The sequence below is a fragment of the Octopus bimaculoides genome, chromosome 7 (assembly GCF_001194135.2).
Source record: "Octopus bimaculoides isolate UCB-OBI-ISO-001 chromosome 7, ASM119413v2, whole genome shotgun sequence".
In the NCBI taxonomy this organism is placed as follows: Eukaryota; Metazoa; Mollusca; class Cephalopoda; order Octopoda; family Octopodidae; genus Octopus; species Octopus bimaculoides.
The window spans coordinates 55,029,277-55,041,267 of record NC_068987.1 but is presented as its reverse complement, the minus strand read 5'-3'; the positions used below and the strand labels follow the sequence as shown (position 1 = coordinate 55,041,267).

At 34.8% G+C, this 11,991-nt stretch overlaps 1 protein-coding gene across 3 annotated transcripts in view; it reads right to left on the bottom strand.

Annotated features, from left to right (window-relative positions):
- LOC106881306 (catenin delta-2) overlaps positions 1 to 11,991 on the bottom strand; it is a 409,602-nt gene that overhangs the window by 253,768 nt on the left and 143,843 nt on the right. For 2 of the 3 annotated variants that reach the window (XR_008264620.1, XM_052969695.1), the window contains exon 2: positions 11,502 to 11,670. Coding sequence is in view for 1 of the 3 variants with exons in the window: in XM_052969695.1 (XP_052825655.1) it covers positions 11,502 to 11,621 (120 nt within the window). In the remaining 2 variants the exon portion in view is untranslated. Of the gene's footprint in view, positions 1 to 11,501; positions 11,671 to 11,991 lie in introns of those variants that run through there. The other variant, XM_052969696.1, reaches the window with a different exon arrangement.

Genomic DNA, 11,991 nt, shown 5'->3' with positions numbered 1-11,991 from the left:
TGCCAACCTTCACCTGTTTCCAAGCAAGGTAATATTTCCCCATGGCCAGACATATTCTCAAAGAATATTAGAAATGCATAGTAATGCTGGTATGACAGTAATACTCATTTACATCTACCATGTCATGTCAAGCCAAGGAGACACAAATACACACATGCACACACTTGTACACACACACACACACACAGATGGGCTTTTTAGTTTCCATCAACCAAGTCCACTCACAAGGCTTGGCTGACCCAGGCTTAAGGTGCCACACACTAGGACTGAATCCAGAACCATGTGATCAGGAAGCAAATGTCTTATACACAGCCGTGCATGTCCCTATTATATATGGCATTAGATCGCATATAAAAGATGTAGCATAAATATAGATGCATTTATTGACAAATATAGTCCTTGATAACTCCTTAAAAACAATGGTTTATATTAAGAGGGGGTCCATGTCAATTTATTAACAAGTTTGCAGCTTTGCAATAATTTGAATTTTAATTTCGTTAACCATTTTAGCAAAATTGCATCATGGAAATTTCAATCTTAGTTTGTACCTTATCATTTTTAATATCTGGGTAGGTGGGTGTGTGAGATAGATTAGTAGAATTATTAAAGCCCCAGAGAAATTCATTATCATCGTCAGTTAAATGTCCACTTCTTCATACTTGCATAGGTCAAACAGAATTTGTTGAATATTTCCCATGGCTAAATGTCCTTCCAGGCACCAACCTTACCTCTTTCCAAATATGATGATATTTGCCAATGACCAGATATGCCTTCACAGAAGATTGGAAACAAAGGGTACCAATGTACCATTTGTTTCATTCACACCTATCATGTGATGTCAAAATGAAGATCCACCAACTCGCTCACGCACGCACGCACGCACGCACACACACACACACACACACACACACAAGTCTATGGTCAACTAAGGTCTATAGTAGAAGACACTTGTTCAAGACTGGATCCAGAGCTCTGTGAATGGAAAGCAAGTTTCCTAACTACACAGGCATGCCAATACCGCAGTCTACTTCTTTACATTTCAAGTTTGAACATGGCCAAAGTCAAATTTACCTTTAATTTTTCTGGAGGCACTAAGTACCAGTCGAATACTATGGTTAGTATAACCAACTGACTCTTCCTTAAAAAATATCTGCCCCACCCCTTTTTTCTTTAGTCACGAAGGAAGGATGAATGAGACCATAACCTATTACAAGGCTTCCAAGAGTTTTGGAAGGGAGGAAGGTATCAAAACTGAGCACAATGCTTGCAACAAAGTGAACTCTGTTAAAGGCCCTTGAGGTACCAAGTGGCATTGTTAAACTGGGTAACAGTTTAAGTCAATCATTCAAAGTAGGCTATGGTAGGATTTGAACTTGGAACACAACGAGTTGAAATGAATACTATGAAGTTCTTACAGTTCCATCAATCCACCATCTTGGACAGGTATCTTTTTTTTGTTTTATTTTTTTTTCCCCAACCCTGAAAGGATGAAAACAAAGTAGGTCTTAGCAGAGTTTTAACTCAGATTACATAGAGTCAAAACAATTACCATAAAGCATTCTGTTCAATGCTCTGACTCAGCCACTTTGTTCTTTACATGAGAAATTATTAAAAACGTCTGTTAATTTACATTAAGCCTTCATTTAACTACAGTTCGGGGTTTACACCAGTCATGGGCAAACTGCAGCCCACAGAACGTTTTTAGTAGTGTGGCCTGTCTGATGGTGAACCATGTCTCATGCAGTCTGCTTCTTAAAAAAAAGGTTATTTTTTTTCTTTTTATTCTATTGTGATATAAAAGTATTTTAAATGTGTGGTGACATTTTTTGACTCAATACAATACAGAATTAACAATTATGATATAGACTCTTTTATTTTCTGATGAATGTTGCTTTATTCTTAGCGGGTTCTGTACAAAATAAACCCAAGTATAAAATTTCAAGTCTAGTACTTAAAATATTGCACTGTTTCACCTCCACAAAATTTCTTTGAAATAACATCAATGATTCACAGTAACGAAAAGAAAAAGAAAATGTAACAGAATAAAATGAAATAAATAAATGAAATAAAATATTCCATAAATAGTTTAGCACACTTTATGAGCAAATGAACAACAACTGAGAACAAATTACAGAATTTGCAACAATATCACAGTTGCTGAGAGGGATCTGAAATCTACAGCGAACTACAAATATGAATCATGGCTGGTGAAAGGGTGGGTGGGTGTGTATGTATATGTATATATATATATATATATATATATAATTTTTTCAAGAAATCATAAATAGAAAAGAAACAAAAAGGAAGCTATTATACAATTAAATTTATATTATACTTTTGAAACAGACTACTTATTTCTTTGTCCTTTCCTTCTAACCTCATTGAGTTATCAGCTATTTCCATTTCAAATTTTTTTTTTCAAACACCCAAATTCCAAAAATAAAAGAAATCTTAAAAGATTGTTCAAATAAAACAATTTTTTAATAAAATTCAATTTATTAAAATAAATTTTATAAAAAAGTTCAGAATGGTAATTTGTATTTATTTTTAAGTTCATTTAAATTTACCCTTCTCAGTACATTAACAATTTTAGTATCTAACTCGTATGCCTTCTCTTTAGGTATGGCAAGTAAAAGTTACATGCCATACCTAAAGAGAAGATAAGAAACACTACATAGCAAGTGACATAACGCTGTAAAAGGTTTCTTGCAAGATTCTCTCGCCCATTCTCTTAACTCTAACCACTTCCCACTCACCCATACACAATAGCAACTTCTACCTACGGACACTTCCAGTTCTCATCTCCACTCACTTCTACTTGCCTTGTACTTTGAGGTTCTATTACAACACCTTGTCACTATTTTTATCGCTTTTTAGTTCCACCCTGACCACCTCCACCCTCTCCTCTACAATGTGGATAGCTTTGTGGCTCCTCTACAAGAAACCTGTTCTATTTTGGCTCCTTCTCTCTCACCTTAACCTTTCATCTCAAAATATAAAAGTACTTCCCTCTCTTCTACAGCCCCATTCAATCCAAGGGGATCTCGGTGTTGTAGGTTTTGGTAACCTCATTAGTGCTGGTGTCAGATAGCAAGTTCCCTAGACATTTCTATCTTGCATTCTAAGGCTCATAAAACCAGTTACCCAGTTTCTAAAGCATGAAAGTGACCAAGATCACAGCATTTCTCTGAACAAGATGCCACAGTTTAGTGGAATGGAGTAATGTGAAATTAGGTGCTTTTCTCAAGAACACAATGCACCAATTGATCTGGGAACTGAAACTACTATCTTGCAATCCTGAGTGCAATGCAGTAACCACCAGACCATGCTCTTTCGCCCACCCATATTGTTGATAGTTAAGTGAATACAGGCTTGGAATACTAAGCACATCACCTTTCATAATGAGCTGAAGACATTCAAGTTAGGAGTCCAGTACTATATCCACACAACTATTTTGCTTCAAATTTTATGGACAGTGTTTATTTTGGGTTATTTGTCATACATATAACCAGTATCTAAATTTTCTCATGATCTATATTCTGAGAAAGGAAGCTGTGAAAGAATTTGCCTTATTTCTTGCAACTGGTCTCCTTAGTAATAAAAATATTATACAGAGAAAAAAAAAAACAATTTACTTACATAATTTCATACATATATACATATCTGTATAGAATGGATTATAAGTCATTAGAGATTTTGTTAACAGACTCCTGCTGAAATGCACTCCCTTTGGTGCAATTAATTTTGAAAATAATGAAGAATCTGGTAACATAACTTTTCCATTATTAAATTAATGTTTGGAACATAAAATAACAGGGAATTTTGATGGAAGGTTTTAATTTAGATCACTTTGAAACAGGAAGTTTGTATCACAGAACCAGGATCAGCTTGGGTCAGTTGGTATTTAAAGGGGTGGTCATTATTCCTTCGTCCAAACACATCTCAGGCACTTAAATGCTATGACAACATTATTAATCATCATCATTATTATTCGTTCACTAATCACTACAGAATTGTCGAAAGATGTGTAACATTTTAATAATGTTTGCTACTTGGTGATGACACTAATAACCATAGCCTTGTGAACTCCATCACATCAGTTACCAAGCTGAAACTGTAGCTTCTCAATTTATTCATGTTACTAATTTCCATATTTCTTGCATATGATATTAGGTAAACTTACATGCATAACATACAATATGAATGCACATGGGAGCAGATGCAAATGAAAAACTATCAGATTCGCAAGCTTTCTTTGTACATGAATAATCTACAACAGTTTCACCAGCTTTTACAAGTTGCTAAGCATGCACAGGTTAGTAAGTACATAGATTCCTTCTACTCAGTGATGCATGACAATAAATCTGAAGTATGCAACCCCCTTATTATTCTGCTGTTCAGGCTAGATTTCTGGGGGAGGTAGCCTTCACCATGTAGTGTCAATCTTCCCAACCCCAATATCACAAAAGCATGGTGATAATAACAGAATTATGTGCAATAAATACATATTTTATGAATAACAAAGGCTCTCGTTGTTTGGTCCTTTAGTACATATACAGCAACTATGCATGCATGTATACATACATACACACAATGTTGCAGAAAATATACAAATTCATCATCATCAGATTATCGATAATGTTAATTACACTCCTTTATGTTCTCTGAGTTCAAATCCTGACAAAGTAAAATTTTGCTTTCATCTTTTTGGGGCTGGTACCATTTGGTACTGGGACTGATTAATCAACTATGTGCTTGTCTAAAATTCAAGGTCATGTCCTTATAGAAGAAATCATATATATATATATATATATATATATATATGTATATATATATGAGAGAGACAGACACACACATGCACATATACACAAAATTGTTCTTATCTGTAGCAAGTATTTCATGCCTCAAAGCAAATGTACTTCAACTTAGCTCCAGTTTAAGTTTCCTGGTGGAATAATATTTCTAATCATTCAGTATACCATATCATATATAAATAAATCATAGAAGCTGAGTCTTCAGCAACAACTGCCTACATTTCATTTTAATGACTAGATAATATTAATACACACATAGTTTCGTCATCCAAAACCTAGTGTATAATATTAGCTATATGTGTGTGTGTATATATTCTTCAATTCTTTTATGTGTTTCAGTCATTTGACTGTGGCCATATATTCATATTTATCAATCATCATCATTTAATGTCCGTTCTCTATGCTGACATGGGTTGGATGGTTTGACAGAAGCTGGCAAGCCAAAGAGCTGTCCAGACTCCAATTGTCTGTTTTAGCATGGTTTCTATAACTGGAGGCCCTTCGTAATGCCAACCACTTTAGTGAACTGGGTGCTTTTTACATGCCATATATATATATATATATATATATATATATATATATATACTAGGCTATCTGTGATCCATTGGGTCACCAATAATTCAAGGTACCGGGAAAGTCTGAGTTTCTCAACAATGGAGTTTTTTTTGTGGGTTTTTATTTTCTATTCAAGGTTATTTCACATGCTTTTAACAAATGTGACATCAAAATCGTGCATAAACAGCTCCTTTTCCCCAGAAAAGTAAAGATTTGGCTGCTATTTCTTGCACACCCTGCTACCGCGTAACAGGTATTTTGGGTCCTTTATCGCAAGTAGCTGTTACGTGGTAGCAGGTCGTGCTAGAAATAGCAGCCAAATCTTTGGGTGTGAGATACACTGAATGCACTCGAAAGAAATCTATAGACAAAAGCTATTTCACACTGACGTTACAAATGGGTCTTTTATGAAATATTTACTGCATTTTTAAAGTCATTTTCACAATATTTTGCCCATTATAATGTGTCTAATGGAAAGGTAAGAGTTTCTTCCCTTCCAGGGTTAAGTTATTTTCGGAGTATTTTCACATTATGCACCATTTTGGGTATTTATACCCACCAAACCCCGAATATCTCAATAGGCACTGGTCCGATTTATGCAAAATTTGTTTTATTCCGTTTGTATTCATATTTCAAGGGCACTTTACTTTCAAAGTATTTTCCCATTATGTGGCAGTTTGGCTGTGTAACACTGCAAGCAAGCAAGTTTGAAGTTCATTTTTAATGTTATATATCGTCATCATCGTTTAATGTCCGCTTTCCATGCTAGCATGGGTTGGACGATTTGACTGAAGACTGGTGAAACCAGATGGCTACACCAGGCTCCAATCTGATTTGGCAGAGTTTCTACAGCTGGATGCCCTTCCTTACGCCAACAATCAGAGAGTGTAGTGGGTGCTTTTACGTGTCACCCGCACGAAGGCCAGTCAGGCGGTACTGGTACTATGTCAAATCTGCTCAAGGGATGTACCAGTACATGTGTGTGATATATATATATATATATATATAGGTGCAAGCGTGGTTCTGTGCTAAGAAGTTTGCTTCCTATCCACATGGTTCTGGGTTCAGTAGTACTGTGTGATACTTTGGGCAAGTGTCTTCCACTGCAGCCTCAGGCCGACCAAAGCCTTGAGTTAATTTGGTAGACAATGTGTGTGTGTGTTTCTGTCAAACAACCTGAACAAATGATTTGGTTATAGTGATCAAATGTTCATGCTGCACATTAGCCCTCCATCAAATTGACATAGTCTGAAAAGGTGCACAGTGTACCACATGTCAGGTGTTGAAGTGATTGCAGAGCAACATGAGATGAATTGTTTTGCCCAAGAACACAAGGCACCATTTGGTCTAGAAATTGAAATCACCATCTTGCAATTGTGAATGAAAAACCCTAACCATTAAGCCATGTGCCCTCATATTGTCATCATTATCGTTTAATGTCCATCTTCCATGCTAGCATGGGTTGGACGATTTGACTGGGGAACCAGATGGCTACACCAGTCTCCAATCTGATCTGGCAGAGGAGAGCTGGCCAGGTAGAAAAGCTACTCTATGCTACTGTCTGTTTTGGCAGGGTTTTTACGGCTGGATGCCCTTCCTAACACCAACCACTCTGCAGAGTATGGACTCAGTGCTTTACGAAATCTTGTAATGTCAGTTTATTAACACACACATACACACATATATATTTATATATATTGTATCTTTGTGCTAATACTAGCTAAACAGACACATTTTTCTATCAGCTTTGTTTTTTAGTCTTTCCAAGAATGATATCTGCATAGTGTTATAAGCATTTTAAAACTGGCCATTGCCAGTACTGCCTGACTGGCCTTCGTGCGGGTGGCACATAAAAGCACCCACTAGACTCTTGGAGTGGTTGATGTTAGGAAGGGCATCGAGCTGTAGAAACTCTGCCAGATCAGATTGGAGACTGGTGTAGCCATCTGGTTCCCCAGTCAAATCGTCCAACCCATGCTAGCATGGAAAGCAGACGTTAAACGATGATGAAGATGATGATGACACCACCATCATCTTTTAATGTCCATCTTACATGTTAGCATGGGTTGGACAGTTTGACAAGGCACAACTGACTTGAGGATTGCATTGTGCTTCTATTGCTCCAATATCTGTTTTGACATGGTTTCTGCTTTGAGTGCCTTTCCTAACATTGACTACAGAACAGAGAATGCTTGGTACTTTATCCAGACACCAGCACTAGTGAGATTGTCATGCACCCCGCAAGGAGAGGTTAAAGTATAAAAGAAGGGCCAAGATAGGTCATTTGTTTCCTACTTTTAAATAAATATTTAGAATTATAAAAAAAAGTGTTAAGTGAGGTGACAGAATAATAGATTTCATCATTAACCCTTTAAAAAAAAAAAAACTGACCTATCTAAAAATGCTTCTGTATGTGTGTCTGACACAATATTTAACAGCAAGTTTCCAACACATTATGTTCAGAGTTCAAATTCCACAGAGGCCAACTTTACCTTTCATAATTCCAGGGCCAATAAAATAAATACCAATCAAGCACGGGATTGATGTAATCGATTGACCCACTTTACCTTAAAAAAATTACTGGCTTCAGGCCAAAATCTGAAACTATAATTATAAAAGATATGTAAAATCTAATATATATCAAAAGGTAATCAACCTTTCTTTTTGCTAAAATATTTCCTCCTTCTTCCCTCTCCTTTCATAAAGTAAAAAACAGAGTATAATTAAGTAATCCTGAATTTCCTTGCACTGAGGAGTTTCAAGTAAATCGAAATAGCTATACTCAGGTTGTTATAGTTGAATATGAATATTAAGGACTCTATAGTTGAAATGTAAAAAGAAAAGAAAAACCAGTAAATAAATATGTAAAGATTACATTGTATACTCTATCCCATCCAACTAAAATTTTCTTCACTAATGGGAAAAAAAACAACCTAATATTGACTTCTGGAAAGCGAAATCTTTCCCTTGCAATGGTTAACAAATAAATGATCACTGAAGCAACAGCTTTCAAGATTAATAAACTAACAGCTTTCAAGATTAATAAACTGACTCTACAAGATTTGGTAAAGCCAGATTGGTCTGGCCAACCAACACAAGAGATTTAATGATTGATATCTAATGGCACAGGCCATTGGTTGATGATATCAGATTCCACCATTCATGCAACTGGCTTATGATAGCTGATGTGGTTCAAAACTTGCAGCTACTTTCACTTTCAACTCACTGAAGTTGGTATACAAGAAGCATTTGATATGGATTTGTAAACCAACCTGATCATCACGACACATACTTGCATGTATGGGGACGGGGCAGTACAGTATGAGGATAGTGATCTCAAGACAATTCCATCTACAGATGAACAAAATACTTCAATCTATACATATTGACCACCAATGAAAATATGTTTTATAAAAAACACTTTATAGACTGGCAAAATCATTAGAGTGGTAAACTGGCAAAACCATTAGAATTAGACAATATACTTTGCAGTATTCAGTTACAGCTGTTTTTAGCCAGAGACCAAATTCCACGAAGGTCAACTTCGTCTTTTATCATTTTTTAAATAAACAACAAAGTACTGGCCATCATTATTATCATTTAACATGCTTCCCCAAAAACTTTTGGCCTTCTGCCTAAAATAGAAACGTTATCAACCCTTTTGATACCAAGCCACTTGAGACTATTCCATTTTAAAGTGATTTAAATTAACACTTTCTGTCAGAATTTTTATGTTAATTCATGTTCTAAACACCAGACTAACAACGACAAAATTGTTTCAATAAATTCTTTAGTTTCAAAATTGATTGAAACAAAGCAGTTTTTTTTTTTTTTTTTTTTTTTTTTTTTTTTTTTGCAAAAAAATATGGAAACGGAATGTTTAAAGAATGACAAACCGCCTGAATCATTAGTTTATTTAGAGAAATGCCTTGCAGTACTTCTTCCAACTTATTACATTCAGAGCTCAGATCCCAATCAAGTCAGTTTTGCCCTTCATCTTTTTGAGGGTTAATAAAATTAAAGTACTCATCTAGTATTTGAGTCAACATTATCAACTAGTGCTCTCCCCGCAAAATTTCTAGCTATGTGCCTAAATTAGAAACAATTATTACCACACATGGAGTAATATATACAATGTTTTCTTTTATTATTATATATATATCACACTAGTGTAATCATGTTGTCAATAATGACAGCTAATGTTTATTTTAGATAAATCTATTGAAAATGTTAAAATATGAAAATAAAAAAACTATTTTTTTTTAAATAGTAATTTACACACTGTAACAGACTTTGCATTGAACAATCGTTAATAGTAAAAAAATATTCTCTTTGGTTCAATATTTGTTTTAGATATTAATATCAAGCCAATTCAAGAGGAAAAAAATTATCTTGAATCAATCTGAACAGGTAGAGGCTTTAGACATACTATTTAATCTAATAATTTTTTTTATTTCATTTTTAGTGAAAAATATTTGTTGTCAAAAATATTTCTTTGGCTATATTTATTTTCTATGTGCAGTTTTGAATTATTATTTCTAATTCAACTGATTGCCAGTAAAGAAAGAAGGGAGACAGTAAATACACTCCAACATGAGTGAATGACTGGACCTTGTGATCTGTTAATGACCATTGCAGATATTGAAATAATGGGAAAGATATCTGCTTAACCCTTCTGATAGCAACCTCACACCTCAGGAGCCACATTTTGTTCTATGATATAAAGTTCCTTTTTTTCTTTTGTTAAATAAGTTGAGACCTTCCATTAAAATTGCGTGTGAATTTGTTTCTAAATATGACTAAAAACGATAGGCTATTTTCAAAATTAACAGAAACAAAGGCAACACATTTCAACAGAAATAAAGTAACAAAGTATAGTGAAAATATGTAACCAAGTGGTTAGGGTGTTGCATTTACAATGGCTAGATCTTGGGTTTCAATTCTCAGACCAAATGTGTGTTGTTTTCTTGAGCAAAACACTTCATTTCACACTGCTTTGCAGGTGGGTGAGTGGCAGAATTGTCAGTGTGTCGGCAGAAATGCTTTATGATATCTCTACATTCCGAGTTCAAATCCCAACAACTTGGAGAAGGGAACAGGAAATCAATTCAGCATTCATCCTAAGTCTAGTAATGGTCTACTTAACAAATTGGTCTGATTCATTATAGTTGGCCTAAAGCTGAACAACAACCACCACTATGAAAAGGTGAACAGCAAAATTGACTTCTGTCCTCCAACACAGCTGTTATTTAGTCAGATGCTCTACTGCTTCTGTCAGTCCTATGGTCATCATCATTAGTTTAACATCTACTTTTTCATACTTGCAAGGATCAGACAAATTTGTTGAAGTATATTTTCTACAGCTGGATGCCCTTCATGTTGCTAAAATTCACCTGTTTTCAGGTAAGGTAATATTTCCTTTTGGTCAGCCAAGTTTTCATGAAAACAAATGATACTGCTTGTGTGACAGTGATGCTCACTTACAACTATCATGCAATGCCAAGACACATATGCTAAAAGGCAAGGAGATATACATATGATAAAAGTATAAAAAAATGGAGTTATGAAATAGCTTTATAGCTTAGTTTACAGGTGTTTCATTGATTTCCATTAAATCAATTTCGCATTATGGCATTAACATGTTGACTACATATATATATATACTGGGTTTCTTTCAGTTTCTGTAAACCAAATCCACTCTCAAGGCTTTGGTCAGCCAGGGACTACAACAAACCAAAGACAGAGGGACTGAACTTGAAGCTACATGGTTGAGAAGCAAACTTCTTAACCACACAGCCATGCCTATGTCTTCAGTATATAAATCATTAATCTTGTGGTTCAGTCCCAAACCCCAATCAAATCTGATCCAGCAGAGTTATGATCTGCAGTGTTCCAAATATGACCATCCCATCTTTCTTATTACTTTTTTTTTGTTTTAAACAATATATCTAGTGCCCTTCACTTTTTCTTTTTAACAGGAAAAAGAAATTTGAGAAAGCTTTTGGTGCAATTATTAGCAGGTCAAGCAGCCACATAAAGGGTTCATTATTGATAGAAAATCATTTTATTTCCCTGATGACAGAGAAAGAATGTTAACAATAGGATCACACAGTAAGACAAAGTTTCCTTTACCTGTTCTTTTACAGATTGCTGTATATTTGAAGGTACTTCACTCCCTGTGTAATTTCCATATGCTTCTTCAGTTTGTAGATAGGGTGCAGGTTCACTCACCACACCACCACCCACAAGCATGACGTCATCTGGGAAGATGAATGCAGTCGGTTTTTAATCCCAACATAGGCTGCAATAAGAGAAAATATCTATATAAATATGTGAGCAACATGTACATGACAGTGTGTATGTGTTTATGTAGAACATACATGTGTATGTATTTGTGTGTTGTTTTAGACTCAAAATATATTTGTTTTTTGATAGATAAATGAAAGATTAAAATATAATTTAGGAGATTTTTGGTTAAGAGGTGGCAGGAAAGAGTGTTATCAAAACAAAATGTTTGGTCTATTAATACAAATGACATAACAGAATATACATAAAAAAAAAGAATTTTCAGTCTGGGAGAAAAAAAATGTGCAAATTATATATATATATATATATATATATA